The following is a 23,830-nucleotide window of genomic DNA, read 5'->3' as shown; positions in this document are numbered from 1 at the left end:
CATCCTCTCCCCATTAGATCCGATGGGGAGGAGGACGAGTCACCGGCGCCGGAGTAGAGCCATGGAGGCGGCATGAGGGGAGTAGAGGCGACTCGTGTAGAGGGAGTAGTTGGGCACCGAGAGGTGTTGCTGGAGATGGGTGGGTGTTGGAGCAAAAAATCATCTTGCTCTAATAAGTACGGCGAGAGTTTCTTCTAAGGAGAAGACTCAAGCTTGGAGACGAAATTTGAGAGGAAGGGACATCGAAAATGTATTGATAGTAGAAAAGATTGCCTGCTTAGCCTGAAGGCCAAGGCCCTGTATTTATAGGGCTACCCGTGACACAACGTATAAGTTATCGCTACTAAAAAAGATCTAGGACCGGCCGAATTACATGGCGTGGGTCTAGGTAAAACTACCTTTTACCTTATTCAGGAGATAATATCTACCACGGCAAATACAGGGGCTGAACCAACCCCGGGGTTGGTGCAGGGCCGGTCGCCAAATGCGGCCCGACGCTGCATTGTTCCGTGTGTCAGGCGTCCTCCACTTGCGTCATCATGTCAGGATGGCGTCCACTAGCCTTGGTATTGAATGTCGGTCACTTCCTTGCAGGGAAAGGATGACCGGCGTTCCTCCTCTGGTAGATGTTTTTTGAGGCTTGATGACTCACTCTGTAGCCTTTGGTAAGCCTACCAAGGCTCCGGAGGCTGGGGTCGTGGGAGGCATGGGTCCGGGAGACTGAGGCCTCCCCGAAGCTTGGAGGTCTGAAAGCGGCCTTCGGGGGCTTAGGTCCATAGGCCTAGTCTAGCTGAGCCCTGGCGAGGGAGACCAGCGGAGCGGCTGGGCCCGTAGTTCTTTCGGAACAGGGCCTCCAATGATCCCTGGCTTCACTGTTGATGGCTTATGGCCCATAGTATTGTTTGGTTTGCCTTGGAAGATTCAATCCACTTGATTTGAACTGACCGTTTGGGGATGCCGGTGACAGTGGGCATTGAATGCGCCCTGTGAAAAAGGCATGATGACACCTTGTTAGGCAGACGTGGGACGCGTGGCATCTTGTGGCTGGGGGGTCGTGGGGAGCGGTTCCGTTCCCCCATGACCGTAGCCTGGCAGGTGGAGGGATAAGGTGTGCGCTCGTTTCCCTAGGGGAAGTAATCTCTCCCTTATCTTCATCACGAGAGGGATTACTTTGAGCAGCGATCTCACTTTGCGCCTTGTTCTTATCTCCAGTTGTTCCTGTTTTTGCGCGCGCATTCATAGATTGCTGTTCTTCCCTCTTTCCTGCCATTCAGCACCTTTTGCCACCTTCCTGCGATCCGCATGGCTAGCTCAAGTGCCCCAGGTGGATCCGGAACTCAGGCAGCGAGCAAAGCCGCCGATGCGGCCGTGGCAGTGGGCCTTCAGATGGTGCCGATTCCTCCACCGCCGCTAGGGCCGTCGCCAAGCGTGGAGCTCCGCCGCGCCAGCAGGACACATCCCTAGTAGACCACCGTGTTGGGTGTGTCTTCTATTGACGACGAGGAGCTTGATCGGATGGTTAGGGAGGGAAAAACTCCCTCTAGAGCCGTCGTTCGGGCTCCGCTGAAAGAGGAGGTCTCGGAGCCTTTAGCCCACGAGGTCATGGTATTCAAGGCCTTCTTTGAAGCGGGCCTGGGCTTTTCAGCGATGTCGTTGCTCGAGGAGGTGCTCCGCCACTTCTACATGGAGCTTTTGCAACTCCATGTCAATGCCATTGCCCACCTAGCCACCTTCGAGTGGGCCATGCGGGCGGAGGGGTGCGAAGGGAGGGGGATTTCTTCGCAGCCCTCCACTTTGCTAGCTGTCAGCCGAAGATGCTCAAGGAGGACGGGGTGAAGAAGGCTCTCAACTTCGGCAGCGTCAATTTTCAAATGCGGTCGTTGTACCGCGATGCCTTTCCAGCGAAGGCCATTAACGGCTGGTGGTACACCGGCTGGTCGCAGTAATGGTTTTACTATGACGCCGGCTTCGGATCCCCCCTTCGCTCCACAAACCAGGATATCACATATGTCCCGAAGCTAGAGCCGGACATCACGTACGACCAGTTCACTTCGTGGCTGGCCCTCCTCCAGAAGGTGGCTGGAAAGATGAGCATGCGTGATCTCGTGGAGGAGTTCACCGTGCTGAGCGTTCAGCCCTTTCAGGCGGGCTGGGACTGTGTCTTCGAGCAAGGTGCGGAATGGTGACCGAATGTGTACTCCGGGTCTACCATTAGCTCTGGTGAGTCCTCTTCGTTGTCTAGTTTTGGATTCACATATGTGAGCTGTCTTTTCCTTTCAGAGAGCTGCCTTCTGCTGGAGCGAGTGGCAGAGAATGCGGAGGTGATCATGGGCCCTCCTACTGACGCGGAGCGGAAGCGGCGGGTGGCTCTGACAAAGAGCTGGGAGCGGTACAACCGCATCTGCTATCATTTCGGGGTGGTGGCTCCGATGTGGCGGGATCCACCGAGCCTAAGGTCATTGGGAAACGAGCGCGCGCAGCTCCTGCGATTCGTGCGAAGCCACTCCGGGCTCGACATGCCGGCTCAACTGCCGAATCGTCCGAGGTGCCACTGGTCCGCAGGAAGCGCCAAAGGCAGGTCGGGAGCTCAGGCGGTCTGTCCGAAACTGAAGGTTAGCTCGGAGGTGGTGACCAGAGGAAGGGTCTGGCCCCTTCGGACATTCCCGGCCACGGCCAGAGCTGAAGAGGTGTGGCCTCCATGGAATATGACTTTGGGCTCGCTGGTTCAAACGCCGATGACGTCATGGGCCCTTCTATGAGAGGGGTTGAGGGACTTAGTGAGACATTGTTTCTTTGTTAGTTATATCTTGTTTTGGACGTGCACCAGTATCTTGATTTGTGCTTCTTGGAATCTTGCAGTGACCACCGAGATGGGTGTGTCCTTGACATCTCCTCTAGAGGTTTCAGAGCCCCGTAGGGGTCGGGGACCCCTCCGGAGGTGTCCTTGAAGGCTGCTTCAGGGGACACGGCCTCGCCGCCGCGGAGCATCGAGCTGGTTTATGACTCGACCTTGGCGGCCTGCACTGGGGGCGCTGGACCCTCCGCAGGGGCTCCCTTCGCAACAGCCAAGGGGGGCCCTAGCCTTGAGGTCTTGACTCCGGACAACTTCGCATTGCACCCGGAGGCGTTAAGGGCTTTCTTCACGGCCTCATCTCTCCTCCGGAGTGGGGAGGTCGAGTGATTGATGGTCCGGCGTCCGCTAGAGGAAGTGGAGGCACGCCTTGCAGCAGTGGCCTTGCAGGTCAGTAGTTAGCCGCGGTCTGCCAGATCTGGCATCTGGTTTTGAGCGGTTCATCTTGTCTTTTTCTTTTTTTGCTGTGCTTCGTAGCAAGTGATTTTGACGAAGGCGCTAGGAGATGGGGGGCATCAGGCCCTTGCTGCGGCCCGCGACAAGGTGGCAGGCCTTCGTCAGGCCTTGGAGGAGGCTCGGAAGCAGGCGGAGTCTGCGGAGGTCATCTACATTAGGAGACGACACTCCGCGAGCGGGAGGAGGGTCTTCTGCGGGAGGAGGTGTCGAAGCGGGAGCGTGCGGAGATTGAGGCGCGGAAGGCTACTGAAGATCTTCGAGAGGCGAGGGAGTTTGCTGACGTGGGCAACACAGCTTGTGTGTCGGTCGAAGCTGAAATTAAGACCCTTCGGACTGCGGTGGTCGAGGCACAGTGAGAGCTGGAGGAGGCTCAAGCATCGGAGGGGGTGCTGCGTTCGGAGTGCCAGCAGTTAGTTGCACGTGCATCGGAGGTTGCCCGAATCACCTCCGATGCTGTGAGCAGGCTTGGGCTAGATGTTCGCCATTACCCTCTGACTCGGAGACGTCGATTATGCCGCTCTTCTGGCTATGATCTGTTGCAAAGGTGATGGTTAAAACTGCGGAGACCTACGCGAGGTCCAGTGCACGTGTGGCCGCGGCGCTCTAGCTCACCCTGCTGCACCAAGCGGGGGTTGGCCCATTCGAAGCATTGGAGCAGCAGGTGCCAAACACCTGTGTCACATGGTTCTTTTGTGACATTGTGGATCTATGTAGTATTTTACTCAAACATCTTATTGTAAAAATAGGCAACGTTCACATTAACTGATTTACTGCAGTACAAAGTCAAAAATATCATATGAAACAGAGTTACCTTTTAATCTTATTGTCATATATTCCTAGTGTAATTTATTTTTTCTGTACCAAATAAAGTTCAAAAATTGAGAAGAGATTGATTACTTGTTGGTGTACTTCAGAAATAATTACCTAAATCTTAAATTTGTTTTCTGAATTTGTGCGGTTCACCCGATACCTAAAGAAAATAAACCTTACCCCTGTCAAGATTCATTCGCATCTGGCTCAACAAGTTGACAATAGGGCCAAACTGGCCAATATTCCTGGCTGATGACCACAAAGACGCAACACTGAGATACTTCAGTTTGGAATTTTTGACCTGATCACTACTGCATCTCTGTCGTACCTAGCAAATCACATTCGTTTATTCTTTGGAGTATAAGACAACAACCTGCTATTGATCAGGACACCCAAGCTTTCGTCGTTAGTAGTATCAGCTACATAATCAATCATGCAATGCAAGCTCAAGTTTTCGTGTTCAGAATACCTAGGAGGAAACTATGCATCTTTGTATTACGAAGAAAATATTCACCCCAGACCTCCCTCTGAGTTGGTACACAGCACATAGTATTTGAAACATGGTACCTCGAGACTGAAATATATGTCGTTTCAGCAATGTTATTTGGTAGCATCATATAACAGATTCTGAGAAATACTTTATTACGCATATGTTGATGGAGACATTTCTATACAACCATGTCTTAATCTACAACCATTTGTGCTAATAAGGGAGCGAGAGATTGCATCGACATTTCCGAGCCGACCAGCACTAAACAATATATATGTTTGCATGAGCACTATGTGCAAAATGATTTGAAAGGAATATTTTGTATTTACCCTTTGTGTCTTAAGTTTGTGTATGTGATGACCAACTAAAACCTTGGATATGCTCTGGAGTGCCAAGTGCGTTCGTGACCAATTTGGAGGTGGCTTGGCTTGTGATCTGTACATGACACCGATGCTCCGATGTAGGCATGGTTGGCAGCTTGTGTGGACTCTCGAAAGGTGATGGCATAGCTTTTGCATCGTGCATCTCTTGCTGCCAAAAAATTCCATACATAACCTCGTCACGCACTTGATAGATAGGTAGATTTGGCATTGTGCATCTGTTGCTTGTGATGCTTCTTGACAGGTCCCTAGACCGTCGAATCCAAAATCCCAGCTACTTTAAATTACAAACTATAGCACTAGATATTCCTTTTCCAAGGAGACTTCCGCATTTCAAACGCATCTAGACGGCAGTCCGTATGTAATCGTCATCATCAAATTCAACAAGTCTAACTGCTACTACTCTACTGGTAATGCATTTGGCTCTCAGGATTCAGGATGATAATGACATACCCCATCCGTTTCTATGCTCTTGTTAAACAAGAATAACGAGTTCAGCTCCTTTGACATGCGTGGCACTGCCGGCCTTCCATTCACCAGGTTATCTTTTTTGGTTGTCACTTCACCCGTGTATCCTCCCGTTCTTCCGTAGCGTCTGCCTCGGATCAATTCAGCACCAACATGTGACAAAAATAATCTATATGTGCCGGCTGCAGCAAAACAAAAAGGCTACCACTGCTTCACGCAACACTCCATTTAAAAATCATCACCCATCCCGCCCGGGAACTAAGCAAGGGTTCGTCAACCGGCTGCCTGCTATTCTAAATTCTGAAACGACCGTGGCAAGCCAGCCACGGCAACTAGCAGACTACCAAGGTATGATTCAGAGGTAAGATCTCAGGCCAGGATTTCAACTTCCAATTGTTTCAGCCAGATCGGGCACCAGAAACCATTTCGTTGTATATCTCAGAGCAGAAAAGAAACATAACCACGTAGAAAATCAAACCAAGCGTAAAGCGTGGGCAAACTTTCCACAATATTAGGGTTCGGCATTTCAGAGGTCCTCCGTGTTTCAGCGGCCATTATTGGGTGATGAGCAGGGGGCGTATATGTACAATTACCTTGCCAAAAATGTAAATGTGTGAAGGAATAAAAGAGAGAATCTTTGGGTCCTAGCCAAAGTGGCAACTGTCTTCAAGGAAAATACATGAGCGTAGCTAAAAGTCACCCCCAGGTTCAGTGGAAGAAGATAACCTGCAGAGAGGATAAGTTTCTGTTGGTCATCGTCTTGGTTCAAGATATTCTAAAGTTTGAAACTTGCATCAATTTTCATTCACCTGTAGGTTAACGAGTCATGCAGGAGTTGTTCTAAATATTGGCCAAATGATTACAACACCATTTTATATGACATTTTATATGACAATATAACTCCATATTAAATGTTAGGACCTGTAGATGCTGTTGCTGCCATTTTAATGGGTCAACAAACTTGATACAAGCATAGGTTCAAGGAGTCAACAAAAAGACAAAGTAGAAGCCGCTCCATCCTTATCTTACGCTATTGTTGCCATCAACGCCAAAAGAAAAATGGTATATGTTCGTATTGCTTGTGAATGTGTCTTTCTTTGTTGTGAACCATCAACACAAAAGGCACATAATCACAATAGTCAAGATCTTACAAGCAATAATGTTTTTCTTAGCTCATGGTCCACCCTAGCTACAACGGCAAGCTTTTGAAGTGTCAAATACTCAAATTGTTGCTAAAAGACAACTCAGTATCACATATGACAACTGACAACATACAAAGCCAATTTGGTGCTATTAGAGAATAATCTGCAAGCAATCAGATAATGCAAGAATGAAGCTCCTCCAGGAACACCACACACGGTTTGCTAACTCAAGCGCATATAATGAGACCCACCAAATCTATGGTCTCTTTTTCTTGGAGACGAAAAAACATGATCACGATCATTTCTATCAGAGAAATTTCTTTTTGTTATTCTTTCAGAGAAAATTCATGTGTCAAACATCAGGATTTACCTTAAGGAAGAAAACAGCTTGCGGACTGCTTCAAAGATCTCATCTGCAGTTCCTGTTGCATTTATCTGCATGCAATGGCCAAAAAACTGTAATCTTACAAATACTAGATCCTCAAGATGACATTAAAAAACCATTCTATCAAATATATTCCTTGTTCCTATCCCTTTTCCAGCAATTAGTCACTTAATGTATGTGCATTGCCCCCTGATCGATAATAATATGGCTGCTCGTCTAATATCAAATCAATCAGTAGATATCACTTCTCTTCCATCAAACCAAAGAAAATAGGTCTCTTACAGTAATATCAATTTAAACACAAGGAAATTGCATCATAGTTTATCTCTCTGTTTTGACAAATGTCACCAATTAAGCTTTGCTAACCATATGTTTCTCGAGTACACATTGAGATTCAGATGGAAACAGTGTAACACTCTACATTAAGAGCTTTATAGGTCAACTTTGGAACAGAACTAAGATGGCAATTTAATGAAAGATAAATTGTCCCATTTGGGAAGACGTGTGCAAAACAAAATAGTTCAATTACCTTGTGAACTTTTCCCCTAGAAGAGTAATAGTCAACAACAGGAATATTCAAGCTCTCAAACACTTTTAGACGCTTCTTGATTGTCTCAATGTTATCATCAACCCGTCCCTGCAATGCATACATGAGAAAAATGAAAAACAATAGAGTAAATTTCAAAAACCTACAACTATTTTGACATATGTTGCAGAAAACTACAACTTCTGGTACCCATTTCAAAAACCTACAACTATTTTGACACATGTTGCAAAAAACTACAAAAATAGTTGTAGGTTTTTTAAATGAGCACTAGAAGTTGTTTTTTTTTTTTTGCAACATGTGTCAAAATAGCTGTAGGTTTTTGAAATTTACTCAAAATAATAGGAAAAAGGGGGGTTCAACATAACATAGAAGTAAACTCAATAGATTCGCATTTGTATTGTCAGAGTTGCATCAAACTTCACTAGATTCAGATGTCTATTGTCATATTTGCAACAAACTAACTATAACCAGATTAGCAATCTCCTGGTTGTACTTTTATAGCAACTTATGTACTCCATAAGTCGCAATGTCCTACCTTTACTTTAGCGATCCTCGTGTGACTTAGGTTTTTGTGCAATTTATGTGCCTTAGATTGCTTAACTAAAGAAGTTGGTCTTTATTTTATTTTATTTAAATAACATATGAAGAAATTTCTATTATGACAAGGCACTGAGTAGTTCCTTACACTATCATGCAGTTGAGTGTCATACGGAAATTAATGGGTGGAAATTACAATATTAGGATAGCTCATATGGATTATTGCTAAAATTTTGACGCGCCAGTAGGAGAGTACAATTTCGGTAAGGCGCATCTGTTAGGATAATCCTTGTGTATTGGTTAGCAACAGTAGGTCAGTAGCAAACAATATGACAGTTGCTGTGCCTATATATTGGGCTGACACCCCCCCCCCCCTGTAATGTACACCTTTGGATGAGTTTTAATCCAATAGTAGAGGCTGTTAGCAGCTATAAGCTTTTAGGTGTTTAAATAAATATCAGAAATTGCTGGCAACAAGAAAACTCATGTGCCCAGTGTGTGTTCATACGACCCACCTCTCACAGGATCAATTCCAACAATATCTATATCTAGAGCAGTTTACTCCATAAGTATGATAGGAAGTAAGGAGACCAACCTGGTTACGGCTTAGGAGGCGTTTAACCATCTCATCCTCATAACAGTCAAAGAAAACCACAATGTCTGGTTCTGTACCAATCTGAAAGTATTTGGAGGTAATTTATCGATGAATCAGAACAGGTATGATACAATATTAATTTAGATGACTATAAATAACAACTAAAATATTTCAGTTGGCATGCTAGTCTTCTTGATAACTGACCACAACAGCACAATTTAATCTCAGTACTCTTACTAGTTGATGCAACAAGACCTTGCACCCTGATGGCACTAAAACTAACCGGCCACAGTAATACAAGTTATTAGTTACACAGCACTTACTGAGTGCATCATTCTCTACCATCACAAAGTTATTCATTCATTTGTCATCATGCACTGATAGCATACGATTTACTAGTAATAGAAGTCTAGGTATGCATGAATACTGATGCAGTGATGCAAACAGTCAACAGATCTGCACACCAGAAAAGTTCATACAATCTTACATGTGCTGTCTTGCCAAACAAATTCAATCAGAAGTGATGAAGTGCAAGAACTTTGGCCACAACAGGCAATGAGTCAATTAATAGGAAACCCTGGAGTTTTAAAGTAACTCAGTGCTCAAACAGAGAACTTACAATTCTTTCAAAGGAGATTCTGTTTTCCTCACACCTTGGGAAACCATCAATAAGAACCTTTCTAGCATTGCTCATTTCCATTGCTTTTCTGATCAGTTCGACGGTTATCTCTGATGGGACAATCCTCCCTTCCTTTATTATCTCTAATATCAACTCCCTGACGTGCAACCATGCTTAGCGATAAACCAATGCACCGAAATCATTTGTGTAGGGCATCACAAAATTAATAGTGGATCACATGACAAGATATTACCCTTTCTCACTGCCAGATGATATTTCATGCCGTAGCAGATCGCCAGCGCTCAAATGGGCAAATCCGAAATTCGAAGCAATCTTGGTACATTGTGTTCCTTTGCCACTCCCAGGACCACCTACATATAAGAATTGATGAGCAATGTGACCCTATGGGATTTGAACTGCATGATTCTCATCTTTAACTAGCACTGGTAATCATTGGTGAATAGCGCCGTATAACTCTAGTAAATATGTGTGTGCTTTACACTCATATATTAAAGTGAATGTAAAACTAGTACTGCAAACTTCATCTCAGGAAGAACAAAAGTGGAAACTTTACCTAAGACGAAAGCAATAAACGGCTTCTCGTTATGGCCACCCTCACTCCCCTAGAGCAAGAAGAGATCCCACAGAATCTGTTACTCAGACGCGCTCGTGACTGTTGAGAGGAGTAGCTGTTGCGAACAGAAAAGAAATGCAGGTCTCTATGAAGAACAAAGAAACTTACAGCCTGAGATGTGAAGAGGTTGACTAGATGATTATTCAGAGCAAGAGGTAGAGGTTCCTGCCAGCAAAAACCCGATAACGAAGAGCGTCAAGAGAAGAGGACGTGAGTTGCAGACGAGGTGTTCCATGGAATGCGTGAGAGGGTAGGGTAGGGTAGGTGAAGAAAAAAGGAGCAGATTGGTTAGTTACCTCGCTGGGGACGAGCCGCCAGTGGCAAGAGGGCGGGGATCGGAGAAGGAGAGCGCCCAATCGCCTTCGCCACATCCCACGCGGGCTCGAGCTTCTCTTCCCTACCCACCCACCGATAACCGTCAGTGCTGGCCGGGGCTGGTGATGTGGTCCCTACCTAGCACCGGCGGTGGAGATGGGGTTGGGCGGGAGGCTGGGAAAGAGAAGGCGGCGATGCCGATGCGATGAGGTCTCCACTCCGCCCGCCGGCGCCGGAGGACGAGAAGAAGAGGAAGAGGGCTCACGATTGGGCTTTTACAAGAAGGCCCAACACTCATTCCCAATGCAGCCCCATCGTAGCACTTACCCAACACTGGACTGGGAGCTGCAGCGAGAGCACCATCCTCCAATCCATGTACCAAAATTAAACCAGCAATGGCAGCTGATTACAAGAGACACAAAGCCCCCAAATTAACCATGCCATGGGAGCTCCTCTTCACAGGCAACCACGAAACGTCGAGAGTTGACCTTCGAAGTTGAAGATTTTGTGTATCTTAATATGTCACCAATCAGAGGCCTTCGCAGATTTAAAGTCAAAGGGAAGCTAGCACATCGATATCTTGGTCCATTTAGAAGAGGAGAAGTGACGTATCGTTTGAAATTTTTACCCTAGCTCTCCGATGTGCATGATATGTTCCATGTCTCACAGTTAAAGAAATATCTGAGGGTTCCAGAAGAGCAATTGTTGATGGAGGAACTGAATATGCAGGGGATCTTTCTTATTTAGAATATCCAGTCAAGATTCTCGAGACATCAGAACGTGTTATCTAGAACAAGAAGGTACGAATGTGCAAAGTCAGCAGAAACATAATTCAGAAGCAGAAACCATGAGAGAGAAGATGATCTAAAAGCAGAGTTTCCTAGTCTCTTCTTCGATCCTTTTGAATCTCGAGGGTCAGATTCATCATAAGGGGTAGGTTTGTGACGCCCGTCAGCTCCCTCCCCTTCCTCACATATCTCCTCCCGCAACCGTCTCCGCGCTCAGCGCCGCGCCGCAACAACCCGTCTGAAATCGCCGCTTCTCCACCCGCGCCGCGAATCTCGCACCCGCTGCCCCGCCCGCGGCTATATAGTGCAATCAGAACCCTAGCCACGCTCCCTTGTACTCCTCCGCGCCCAAGCCCCAAAATCTCGCCGGATTTTACCCACCCGAGATCTCCCGCGACGCCGCCGGACTCCACCGAGCCTCCCTCGCCGTCGCCGAGCTTCTTCGCGCGATCCCGACGCCATCCGAGCTTGCAACAGTGTTCACCAACAGCATCTCATCGTCACCCGCCGCTCACCGCTAATTTTCCATCACCAGATCAAGCCTTTGTCGCCGCCGAACCTCCGTTGGGGTGCGCCGTCGTTGTCGCGCTCCCCCGAGTTGTCTCGAAGCTCGGTGATTCGTCAAATGAACTCGTCGTAGCCCTAGGATCTCCTTCCGCCGCTCGGCGTTGACGCCCGAGCTGCGCAGTGCCGTTTTCCCCTTCTCCAGCGACCCTCCGTCATCCCCGAGCTGCCGTCGTCGTCTAGCCCATGTGAGCCCTCCCTCAGTCGTCCGATCTCGCATAGATGGCTCAGATTAGATCGGGCGAAAACAATACCCCTTTGGTCCACCATGGACCAGTGGACCATGCCACATCAACTAGTCCACGGAACCATAGACCCAGTCAGCACCCACGGCAGCTGTAATGTCATCGTTTTGTCTGACATGGCAGTCCCAGTCAGCCAACCGATCCGATTCAGCAGCCACGTCAACGTGCTGACATCATAATTAGGTTTTCGTAATAAAAATTAATCTATTAATTCTTTTAAATAGGTAATTTTACATATAGGACCCTAAACTTTTTTGTTTTCAAAAAGATCCTTTTCAGCCTTGCAATTTTACGTTTGCCCCTTGTAGTTTATTTATTTGCATATAGGTCCCTAATATTTTTACAAATAAGTCCTTGAAACCTTCTGTTTTTACAATTTAGCCCTTTACTTTTTCAGAAAAGCCCCCGTAGCTTAAAACCCTCATAACCTTTTCATACGAGCTCCGATTTAGACGATTCTTGCGCTCCCGCGATTGTAGCAGCGAGTACTATCCGTTAGTAATTTTTTTATAATGCCTTGCTACTGTTTTATGTACTATTCTTAGATATTTGTGTTTATTTGTTTCTAGTGTGTGCGATTGCAATAGGAGATGAGCAGTTTGTGAACCTGCAGGACTAGACGTTTGAGGAGTTTGAACAACCCGCGGTTGAAGGCAAGTGTCCTTGATCACATTGATCGCATTGTAGGAAAGTGTATCTTTAATTTTTCTAAATGCATGTTTGTCAATATGAATCCTATGTTTAGGGTTTACTAGTATCTTTCCATGATTATCCTTGCCGCTTGTGTTGTAGTCTAGGTATCAAAGGTAGAAATACTTAGTCATGCTATCAAGTCGGGTGGGTTAAATATTAATCTGAATAATGTTCTATGCAACATGAACCGGTTTGGGTAGTTTTTGTAGCAACTTTGGTCATAGAGATCTAGGCAGGTTGGTTTGATTGGTACGACTGTTGTATGCGTATTGGGTGATGTGCAAGTACCTGCTGTAGATCCTAAGTACCGGTTTGTTAAGTCTGTAACCCGGCATAATAGCGCAACCAAGAGGTCTATATGGGTACAAACTAACCAATTAATTAGATGTCCTCCTTATTCTATACGCACCAGTGGACGGTTGAGTGACACAAGAGGGGGCCTCTATAGCGGATGGAATCCCTGTTAGCGATGAAACCTTAATGGGTACATATGGATTTGTAGGCGCTTTGTAAAGGCCTTGTAGTGAGACTCCAGCTCTACGACTCGTGGGTAAAATATGTAAACTTTGCAGAGTATAAAAACCGATCGATCAGCCGTGCTCACGGTCAAGAGCAGGCTTGGACTTCTTCATAATTAGTGGAGACCTTGGATGGTTGATTTTGGGTGGTCGGGTGGTGGAACCCTGATGAGTTGGTGGCTGGATATGGGATATCTAGTGAGTCTGGTAGTCGGATGGAATCTGGTGAGCTGTTAATTTAATTTTGTTGTCATCACACAGAGTGAATAGGATAGTTATGTCTTTTTAAGTAGGGGAAAATTTCAGTGCAAACCAATTCTTCGGTGTAAACCGTGAAAACTCTCTAAAAAACATGTTTAGATACACTGAAAAAATCGGAAAAAAATCACACATGTACATAAGAGGGTGAAACACATGCATATAAAAAATTCAAGGCTAAAATCTTTTTAGTTCATGAGATATAAAAATGACAAATCGGAAAGAAAAAGACAAAAATGCCAAAAATCAGTATCACCCCCTCATGTAAATCCGATTTGTCATTTTTATATCTCATGAACTAAAAAGAGTTTAGCCTTGAATTTTTATATGCATGTGTGTCACCCCCTTATGTACATGTGTGAATTTTTTCCGGTTTTTTCAGTATATCTAAACATGTTTTTTAGAGAGTTTTTACGGTTTACACCGAAGAATTGGTTTGCACTGAAATTTTCCCCTTTTAAGTATTAGATTAGATTGGCATAGATGCAGTAAACCAGAGTCAAGTTTTCCTTATCTTAATCCTTCGTATCATGTTTTCTCACACTTGCTAAGTACTCTATGTACTCACGCTTGCTTTCTCCCAACCTCTTGATGCTGCTCAGAAGGTGAGAATTTTGAGGATATTCTGGCCGATGGAGCTGAGTTCTAGGCGAAAGAAGATGTCGACCTGAAGATCATGTCGTAGGCTGGCGCTCCCCCGGACAACGCCTATGGATGGATGGAAGACCTGCTATCGCTGGAATTTATCGTAGTGTTTTCTTTAAGATCTACGGGACCTTTTGTAATGAACCTTATTGTCATGTATTGACACTATTATGTTATCATTTTTGAAGTCACAACGTGTATAAAAACTTAATCCTGACATACATATGGAATACATCTAGTGTGTTCTCTTAAAAACCAGGTGTGACAAGAATATAGACATTCCTTTTCAACTGATAAAAAAATAGAGCAAATCAAATCAGCAAAGCATATGGTTGCACAAGAAGTGAGACTAGCTGTTGTCCGTTGTCCAACCAGGAAAAAGTTCAAAACTTTGCAGTATTTGCTTCAGTACATGTTTAAGGTCTTACAATTTCTCTTTGCCAATAATGCTAACGGCACTGATGACCGGAACAGATATGAAACACAGCAACTAAATACAGCAGAAACATAGTTCAACCTCATCCACGATATGTCGATATGTCCTTATAAATTTCAAGTTCATGGCATTAATTTGAACAGCTACGTCAACAAAACTCATACTGTTATATATTTCACAATAGATGATCGCACGTCCTCCATGAAAGCAATGGCTTCATTCTGCAAAGTAGATCAAATGCATATAAGTCAGCAGACTATCAAGTGTACATGATTGAAGGTTTGAAGTACTGTTATTCTATTCAGTACACTTGTTAGAGACCACGGACACCACATCACCTGATTACTCGTCCTTGCACTTGCTATATTCTCATCAAGAAGTGTTAGTATGGACATGTTCAGCTCATTCCGTTCCACCATTTCAAGCAACTGGGTAACATGCATCAGTTATCGACAACAACGAATTTATAGGTGCATGAGAATTACCAATAAAAAGAGTTACTTCAAAGGATTGTAGGTTTTCGTTGTTCTTACTGTCGATTTTCTATCACTTGACTCCAGAATCTTCATCAGCCGTTCTTTAGCCGTCACAAGGTCATTTTGCAACTTGTCATACGCCTCTGCAGTACCAGGGAGCATTACAGTTACACACGGTCATCTAGTTCCAATTAACAAATTTAGTAATTTCATTGCAGAAGTTAATTAACTGACCGACTCCCTCAAGAAGAGCCTTCTGAATTGCTTCCAACTCTATCAATTTGTCTTCCATCTCCTGTAGACAAACTATTGTTAGTGAAGATCATCACCCAGTTAAGTTTGCAGGTTGCAAACAAGGATAGGATACCGCTGTTCTGGTGACCGCAAATTTGATCTGTGCTATGTCCCGCGTGAGATGGTCGAAGAATCCTTGGTTTAGCCTTGTATGGAACACATATGAGATTCATTAGATAGAGTGATTAATGAGATTTAAAATCGAAGGCAGCCGTGCCCGTGCCACGCCACACAATAAGCTAGCTTGTAGGTGAATGAGATCATGAAATGCCCCAAAATTGCATTGTTCATTTCTGATTTATACGGAATGGAGTGAAGCAAGGGCAATTGGTTGTGAGCTCCATAGTATCTCTCACCTGGGTCGTAGCCTTCCGATCTCGACCTCGATCTCGCGTGCCTCGGTGTCGAGGAAGAACTCGACGAGGCCAGCGTCCGTATCAGGGATCACCCGCGCCTATCCTTGCAGCAGCAGTGAGGTATACTAAGACGGGGGACGCATGCCCAGAACCCGTTCGACGGAATGGCAGGTATGTTGGATTAGGTACCTCCCGCTCGTTGCGTCGTCGCTCGTGCTCCTCGCGCACCTGGCGCTCGAAGGCCTCGCGAGCCTCGGAGTCACTCTCGAGGCGGCGGCGGAACTCGAGGCGCGCGATGTGACCGCCCTGCGGCGGACCAAGGACGCCCTCCGGGTCCTGCCGGCGCCACGTACCCAAAAGCAAGCAACACGTACGTCAAGAAACATGACGAGTGGAGTCAAGCGGAGCGCGCGTGGTCGGGTTGGAACGCACCCATCCGATGCAGGAGATCTTGGCGGGGACGGCGCGGCGCCTGGTGGTCGTGGGCGCGCGACGTGCGGCGGGGCGAGGCACGAGGAGGGAGGCCATCAGCACTGAGCAGCAGAGCAGAGGAGGGAGGGAGGAGCTGCCTGCACTGTACGTTATCCGCTGCGCCTGCGCTAATGGGTTGACACGTATATAAATGGATCTTACTTTGGAGGGCCCGCCAGGTCAGGCCTTCTATTCAGTTAAGGCCCGGCCCAGCCAATAAAGGTTTTCTTCTTCATCTTTAATACAAACATTTTTTATTTTTTAATTTAAATCAAAAAATTGTGTATATATATATGTGCTCGTTTTGAAATATTGCAAATCTAGACTTGTGTCGTCCGTTCAACGGGCAATAGGTTGACGTGGCCTGCTACCATGGACAGGTCGTGCTGTTGGGGAATGGGCAGACTACGCTAGCCTAAAATAAAAATTTCTACTGTATTCATCCATTAAATTATGGTAGTAGAAGATCACAGATCGTTACCGCTCGATGTGCAGTGCAACGGAAAAAAGAGTTGGTTGACCAATCCAACATCGTGCGCGTCAAACTCCTCGAGCAGCTTCTCGATCAGATCTGCGACCAGCCCCGCGCAGGTGGTCACGCTCCCGGACCAACTCCAAGCAGGTAGTCGTGCTCCTCGACCAATTCCTCGACTAGCTCCCGATTAGGTCTGTCGCATCCTCGACCAGTTTTGAGTGGTCATGTCGTGTTGTCCGACCAGATCTGAGTGATCGCGTTGTGCTCCGTGATCAGACAAATAGGTACGTCGACCAGTTTGTCACGGTCGAAGACCAGTCCCGAACATGTCGCGATCAACTTGTCGAGACGATCAGCGCCGCAATAGCAACATCGTCTCTACGGTATCCACACGTACTGGGTAGAAACGTCAAGTGCCGATGTGCTAGCACCGCACGTGCGGCTAGGGTTGACCTTTGATGTAAAGATTTGTCCTGTGATCCTGTCAATATTGGAGAAAGGGGACGGTGGCGAATGTAACATACCTGATTTGACAATCCACTTTGCATTGGCAACTAGTGTTGATAATCCATACACAAATTCAGTTGTCAGGAATGGATATGATCTCATTCTAAATCATCATGTTTGTTCTTTCCAATGGATGAGATAAACAAGAAGAAAGCTTGAGAGTTGAGATTAGACAAATCAAAGTAGATTCATTATTAATTTACACCTTAAACAGGTGATCATGATACAAGTTACCAATCATGCACCGTTAATTGCACAAATCTGATCAAACGACAAGTGACAGGGAGGAACAACATGGTGAACAACCTTGGGAGGGACAGGGCCAAATAAATTACACCAGAAGCTTAGGTCTCCTCCTGCTTTGGTTCAGGGATGGCCTTCCTGAACCAGGGAATCCACACCGAGGTCCTCTTCTGGTACAGCTTGTAGGCCTCAGCCCGGTGCTCCTGCTTGAGCATGCGCCGCTCCACGAGCAGGGTGACATAGCCAAGGCACAGGCTGTTGACGAGCGGCCCAACGAACATCCACCCCTGCCCCAGGTTCCAGGCGAAGATGTACAGTCCCCACCACCAGAGCTGCTCACCCAAGTAGTTAGGGTGGCGCGAGTACCGCCACAGCCCGTCCTCGAGGGTCGGGATGGTTGACTCGCTCGGTTGCTTCAGCTTCTCGTTCCTGGTCACGAACTTGTGCAGCTGGGTTTCGGCAAACTGAGCGATGACGAACTTGTGCGGCTGCAGCAACGAGGTCCCAGATGCCCCACGGCTGGTTGCTGGAGTGGATGGCGTACATTGGCAGGCATATGCCGATCAGGAATACCTGCCAGCCATCAAGCATCTCAATCAGAATTCAGAAGGTAAGATACTATCCACTATCAATGCTGCTAGTTGCCTGCAACGTGTTCGGCGAAATGCCAACTCGGATCTCGTTGTGTTTACCTGTTGCAGCTCATCGACCTGTACTGGACCGTCATCCCGGTGATGCTGCTGCACTACTACCGGGCCCACCCGGCGTCCGTGGCACACGCGGTGAGGTCAGCGGTGGCCGTGGCGCTGACCTGGGTGTGGATCACAGCACAGGGAAGCGAAATGAAGGCAAGCATTAAGGCAGGCAGGCAGTGCTTACCCAGTGGTTGGAGAGGATGATGCCGACGAGCCAGAAGAGGACGTCGACATTGAGGAAGAAGAGGATGTTGGCAAGGAGGAGCGGGTGCGCGGCGCACCACGAGGAGAGCGGGCTGTCGTCGCCCCTGGGGCAGACAAAGGAGAGGTAGAAGAGGATGGAGGGGAGCGGGACGTGGAAGGCGATGCCATGTTCTTGAGGTTGCTGCCTCTAATCATTGGCTAGATTATATTATTTTTCATATATACTGTAGTAGAGAAGTTGGAACCCAAAAGAGCTGGGTGATGATTAAGCAAGCTACAAGGGCCATATGATGCATTGTGGGTTTAATTATGGGTTATTAGCGGTTCTTCCCTGACCACTCGAGTTAATTAAACGGTCATCATACAACGTTAAACCTCGTTTTTTTTCAAAAATACATTCAATATTCTATTATTTATCTTCTATATATAAATGTACAATATTTGCATTTCATATATTTAAAAAATACATTCAATCTCTTATTATTTATTTTTGATACCTAGACGTCCAATATTTACCTTCTATGCATTCACCATCGGGTTTCTTCAGATAGTGCGTCACCTCCTGCTCGTCGCCTTCACCGCCATCTACTATTGAGAAGATACTATACGAGAATTATTTTCATCCTCTCGTAAATCAGTCACCATCCTGATCATTCTCATAGTGTTGCTATAAATAGCCAACTCTGAACGATACGGACCGCTCCACCCTCTTATTCAAGTACTCGACATTATGCTTCATTCTGAAATTACATGATCATATTATGAATTTTATGTATACAAATCTCTTTTTTATTATACTATAGTTTTTACTTCTTTAGATTGATATATCCAGAATTGATTCCACGTGTGTGAAATACATATATAATTGCTAATCATGACTGACAGATCACTATTGGTGTGAGATCTTCCAGGTCATTAGCCTGCAGAACTGTACTTTACAAGGCTCGCCTGGTTGATCGAGCTTGTGAGTTTCTCCGTGATCGATCTGATACTACATAGACTAACTCCCTCTGATCCTAAATGAACAAAATATAAGTCCATCAAAACTCTAATGTAGCTTTTTAATTCACTACCATTGTTTAAATGCATCATAATCAATGCAGTAAATTTGACACTGATCTTAACTTTAGTAATAAATGATGGACAACATGGTCATTGTATCCCTGACCTTAATTCGTGTGCCTAAATTTAAATAGATTTATATTTAGAATTGAAGGGAGTATATTCTTTTTTACTTATCATTCAAACATCGACTCGTTCTCCAATACATGTTTTAATATTACTTTTTATAACTATTTTTTTATAAAGCTTGTTAAGTATATAGTCACATGAAAGTATTTTTCATTGCGAATCCACATTTGCATGTATCAAATTCTATCAATTTTGTATATATTAATGATTAAAGTTTTAAAATTTGACTCTGTGTATTCTAAAATAACATCTATTTGTGCGGAGGTAGCATATATAGCACTACTATATATTATAACAGTTGCAGTGTGGTGCGCATGCACGCTGCGGTCCCTATGTATACAACGCGTGAGCGTGATATTTACGTTTGTTTATCTTACACCCTGCATGCATGCATGATCTGGCGAGCTCGAAATGCATGCATGCGTTGCACTGCATTGCAGCCCCCGGCCGGCCGCCAAAAGTTTAGCGCGCAGGCACGCTGTGGGATGGTGAGTGTGGAGGACAGACATAAATAATTATTGTTTCCGTCACTGATTTCAACTTTAATATATTTATAAAACATAGCAAACCTATAACGTTATGGAATCGTACTTTTCGAGATGAATATACTTGTATCTTTTTCAAATACTAAATCTCGATATATATACAAGAGAAGATGTTGATGGCTAAAATTTAATATTTTGACTGCTTATATTTTTTGAACACGGGAAACTCCATTTCTATTACCGAAATAACAGAACCATATCGTATGCTACATCACCCGCAGTTTACGCGGGAGGGGAAGCACAAGTTCAAGTAAATGAGAACGAGATCCAGACTAAAACCACAAACCAGAAAAGTTCTACTAGACTGATACGATAGCCTAAGACAAAAGACTTGAGATCAAGCACATAAACTATCCAGTATTCTCCTGAAACCAGCACACCACCACATCCATCAACACTGGCCATCTTCATCATCATCAGAATCCTAATCCTTTTCAACATCCTCATAAGCTTCGTGAAGGCGAAGAAGGCCACCGAAAGTAGCTTGAGGGGCATGATTTTGCCTCATAACGTGAGACATTGTATGCAGCAAGTTTTGGGCATCACGAATTAACTCCTCTTTGCTCAAGTCTTCGAGATAATCTGCCCAAAGAGTCAATAGACAGCAAGAATGAACAGTAACTTCACTGGCCGGAATTTGACTGCTTATATACACAGCTTTGTTACAAATGATTTTAGCGTGTGGAATTGTGCATTAAGTGTATTAAAATAAATGGCCAAAATACTAGAACACAGGCACTGAATTCTCACTTAAACGAGTAAGGATAACGAAAACCGATCATCGAATAATCGGTACGTGTTTACTGCTTTTTCTTTGGGGAGGGAGAGGAGGGCATAAACAAAGAATATATTGTAAGGGAACGGGACTGAAAGGAGAGGGTGACTTATGGGAGGCTAGGGTTTATGTACTGTTTTTCTCCCACAGGTGATGCATTGATCCAAGGAGAGAGTTATAGGTTGGTGTGACTAAATACAACACCTAATTTTCTTCATTTAATTTATGTGTACTCCTTCGATCATCGGGAGAAATTAAACCAACTAATGGATGATGCATATATGATTGCTATATTCTGACGGCGCCGGTCGGTGGGATCCCAGTAGCCGATCGAATTCGATCATGATGGCCACCCTTGAGATCGATTCTCTTACTTTTTCTTGGATATATAATTATTGATCCTTTATGAATATTATTGGTTTTAGCATAAATTAAGGAGGTGACGGGATCAACTAATGGTACGATCAATTTATTTTTGTCCCTAGAAAGGAACGGTTCTGACAGATCAATTTGATTCCAGATCTACCTTTAATTTTATGCCTTAATTTTGCTTCTTCTTTTTTAACTTTCCGACCGCGTATATATAGAGGTTGAGTGAACGTACAACAAGAAAGAACTTCACGAGCATATATAAATACAATAGTGAACGTACAACAAGAAATAATTTCATGAACATATATAAATACATTCATGCAATATATATAAAGCTAGATTTTTATTCAAGTGTGCATCAAGCAACTTACAAGTACTTAATTGTATGAAGAAGTTAACCCAGCAGGGAACAACGTAGTAATACATCGACCAAATTAAGCAAGCAATTAAACCAAAGTCTCGATCACAAACAAAGTAAAGCCGACCGCAGATATATACATCAAGGATATATTAATTCCGTCACGCGTCGATTATACTGATTGTTTAGAAACATTTACGTACGGATAGTTGATTGTTGGATCACTTTGCGAGCTCTCCTTCTTAGATCATATCTCCTGGCCATCGACGTCGTCGTCGTCGTCATAGTCGCGTATCTCGTCGACGTGCTCGACGACGACGACGTGGACGCCGGGGTCGTTGACTGTGCTGCTGCCGGCGACGAGCACCGAGTTGTTGACGGCCTGGTAGTTGATGTTGGTGTAGGCGCTCACCACGCTCTCCTCCTCCTCTTCCCGACCATCCTCCTCTTCATCCGCGTCCGGGTTGCCGACGACGACGAGGTCCTCAACGTCGCCCGCGGACTCCCCCGCCAGCGTGATGAAGGTGGTCGCCCCGGTGGCCTCGCTGCCGGTGAGGGCGGTGGCAAGGTGGTCGTTGAGCTTGGTCACGTTGGTGTTCACCTCGGAGGCGACGGCGTTGTTGGACGCCATTGTGCTGTTGTGGTGGTTGGCTATCTAGATCGAGTGCGTAAATCGATGGATGATTCGATAGAGTGCAGTGGCGATGGATCGATAGATCGAGTTGATATATATACACACATCAATAACAGCCATGGCGATGGTTGCGTGTGTGAGGAGGAAAACTCGAATGCAAGTGATTCGATTCCAACTTTGAGACCCTGCCCAAAGCACGCAAGCATGCATACATACATATATACTTTAGAAATAAGTTTATTTTACTCACTCGAATTATCATGTCTATTCGAATAACCTACTGAATTTTTAAACCATTAATTTTACTCCCTCGAACTATCAATACCGTCTATTTTACCCCAGAGTGGTTTTTCTCAGTGGTTTTGATGATGTGGTGGCGGTTTCGCCACGTGGCGGTCCTAGTCAGCATGCTGATATCAGCGTTGCGCAGTAATTCGATTTTTCTTTAGAAAAATAATTCATGAAAATAGATTATTCCGAAAAATAGGTTTTATATCTAAAAATACAAATAATATAAAATTATTTAGATAAATGTTTTAATATATTTTTAGCTCTTTTTTTATTTCTGTAAATAATATTTAATGTTTTCTAGTGTAAAAATTATTCTAAAAATGTTAGAATAAATGTTTTAATTTGAAAAATAGTTTTAGAAAATATAGATTAATTTTGATAAAGTTTAAAAATATTTTCTTTGAATAAAATAAATGCTTTTAATATGTTTGGTTGTATATAAAATTAGTTTTAATTCAAAAAAATTAGGTTTAATTCCAGAAAAATAGTTTTTTTTTTTCATTTTTAGCCGTAGTTTTCGCATCGTTTCTAGCTGTTTAAAATTAGTTTAGCCGTACTTTTTGGATACATTTTGGGCACATTTGAGCACATTTTGGCATATTTGGACACATTTGGCCATATTTTAGCCACATTTGGATACATTTGGGGTATATTTGGCCACATTTTGTCACATTTTAGCCATATTTTGGTTACATTTGGTACATTTTGGGCACATTTGGGTCCATTTTAAACACATTTTGAGTAAATTTTGATACATTTTTGCTAAATTTGGGCACATTTTGGGTACATTTGGCTACATTTTAGGCATATTTGGCTACATTTGGACACATTTTAGCTATATTTGGGCACATTTTGGTTATATTTTGGGCATTGGGCACATTTTGAGCACATTTTGGACACATTTGGAAAAAAATATGGCCAAATGTGCCCAAATATGCCAAAATGTACCCAAATGTGCTCAAATATATCCAAAATATGGCCAAATATGCCCAAAATATGACCAAATATGACAAAATATGACTAAAATATGTCCAAATACGCTACAAAATGTGCCTAAATATGACTAAAATGTGCCTAAATTTTTCTAGAATTAAACCTAATTTTTCTAGAATTAAAACTAATTTTATATGCAACAAAACATATTAAAACATTTATTTTATCAAATAAAATATTTTTAAACTTATCAGAAGTAATCTATATTTTCTAAAACTATTTTCCAAATTAAACATTTATTCTAATATTTTTTAAAAAAATTTACACTAGAAAATATTAAATATTATTTACATAAATAAAAACAGAGAAAAAACATATTAAAACATTTATCTAATACATTTTATATTTTTTAGATTTTTTTAAACATAAAACATATTTTTCGGAATAATCTATTTTAATGGATTATTTTTCTAAAGAAAAATCGAATTACTGCGCAACGTTGATGTCAGCACGCTGACTGCACATGCTGAATAGGACTGCCACGTGGTGAAACAGCCACCACGTCATCAAAACCACCGAGAAAAACCACTCCGGGGGGGTAAAATGGTCTGTATTGATAGTTCGGGGAGTAAAA

The 23,830-nt window shown here is 44.2% G+C and overlaps 3 protein-coding genes and 1 pseudogene across 4 annotated transcripts; all 4 read right to left on the bottom strand.

Annotated features, from left to right (window-relative positions):
• Window positions 1–5,946: 5,946 nt before the first annotated feature.
• On the bottom strand, window positions 5,947–10,667 carry LOC133889258 (UMP-CMP kinase 2-like). 2 transcript variants are annotated; one of them, XM_062329761.1, is made up of 9 exons: window positions 10,211–10,658; window positions 10,023–10,079; window positions 9,855–9,903; window positions 9,534–9,651; window positions 9,281–9,437; window positions 8,662–8,742; window positions 7,512–7,619; window positions 6,968–7,032; window positions 5,947–6,181 (listed from the first exon to the last, which is right to left on the bottom strand). In XM_062329761.1, the coding sequence occupies exons 1-9, from the start codon at window positions 10,283–10,285 to the stop codon at window positions 6,145–6,147; spliced, it is 747 nt and encodes a 248-aa protein (XP_062185745.1). In that variant the 5' UTR covers window positions 10,286–10,658; the 3' UTR covers window positions 5,947–6,144. The 2 variants fall into 2 exon arrangements, with proteins under 2 accessions (XP_062185745.1, XP_062185744.1); XM_062329760.1 differs by lacking the exon at window positions 5,947–6,181 and adding an exon at window positions 6,493–6,868 and having other exon boundaries at window positions 10,211–10,667.
• Window positions 10,668–14,296: 3,629 nt separating this feature from the next.
• On the bottom strand, window positions 14,297–16,090 carry LOC133888594 (uncharacterized). The gene is made up of 8 exons (XM_062328893.1): window positions 15,935–16,090; window positions 15,692–15,838; window positions 15,503–15,600; window positions 15,220–15,292; window positions 15,087–15,147; window positions 14,910–14,995; window positions 14,715–14,804; window positions 14,297–14,597 (listed from the first exon to the last, which is right to left on the bottom strand). The coding sequence occupies exons 1-8, from the start codon at window positions 16,028–16,030 to the stop codon at window positions 14,535–14,537; spliced, it is 714 nt and encodes a 237-aa protein (XP_062184877.1). The 5' UTR covers window positions 16,031–16,090; the 3' UTR covers window positions 14,297–14,534.
• A 1,134-nt stretch (window positions 16,091–17,224) lies between these two features.
• LOC133889171 (uncharacterized) lies at window positions 17,225–18,376 on the bottom strand (annotated as a pseudogene).
• A 2,892-nt stretch (window positions 18,377–21,268) lies between these two features.
• Window positions 21,269–22,027, bottom strand: LOC133889026 (uncharacterized). Its single transcript, XM_062329458.1, has one exon. It carries the CDS (start codon window positions 21,967–21,969, stop codon window positions 21,586–21,588), a length of 384 nt encoding a protein of 127 aa, XP_062185442.1. The 5' UTR covers window positions 21,970–22,027; the 3' UTR covers window positions 21,269–21,585.
• Window positions 22,028–23,830: the final 1,803 nt, after the last annotated feature.

This window comes from Phragmites australis, chromosome 13 (assembly GCF_958298935.1).
Source record: "Phragmites australis chromosome 13, lpPhrAust1.1, whole genome shotgun sequence".
Taxonomy (NCBI): domain Eukaryota; kingdom Viridiplantae; phylum Streptophyta; class Magnoliopsida; order Poales; family Poaceae; genus Phragmites; species Phragmites australis.
This window is presented reverse-complemented; position numbering and strand designations above follow the sequence as displayed.

Excerpts from the sequence above, each read along its gene's own strand:
- LOC133889258 (XM_062329760.1), bottom strand. The coding sequence starts at position 10,285 with ATGTGGCGAAGGCGATTGGGCGCTCTCCTTCTCCGATCCCCGCCCTCT. Across the intron at positions 9,438-9,533 it reads TCATCTGGCAGTGAGAAAGG|GGAGTTGATATTAGAGATAA; the intron begins GTAATATCTTGT and ends GTTGCACGTCAG. Across the intron at positions 6,869-6,967 it reads AAGCTGTTTTCTTCCTTAAG|AAAAAGAGACCATAGATTTG; the intron begins GTAAATCCTGAT and ends TTCGTCTCCAAG.
- LOC133888594 (XM_062328893.1), bottom strand. The coding sequence starts at position 16,030 with ATGGCCTCCCTCCTCGTGCCTCGCCCCGCCGCACGTCGCGCGCCCACG. Across the intron at positions 15,839-15,934 it reads AGATCTCCTGCATCGGATGG|GACCCGGAGGGCGTCCTTGG; the intron begins GTGCGTTCCAAC and ends TGGCGCCGGCAG. Across the intron at positions 14,996-15,086 it reads GGCTCTTCTTGAGGGAGTCG|AGGCGTATGACAAGTTGCAA; the intron begins GTCAGTTAATTA and ends CTGGTACTGCAG.
- LOC133889026 (XM_062329458.1), bottom strand. The coding sequence starts at position 21,969 with ATGGCGTCCAACAACGCCGTCGCCTCCGAGGTGAACACCAACGTGACC.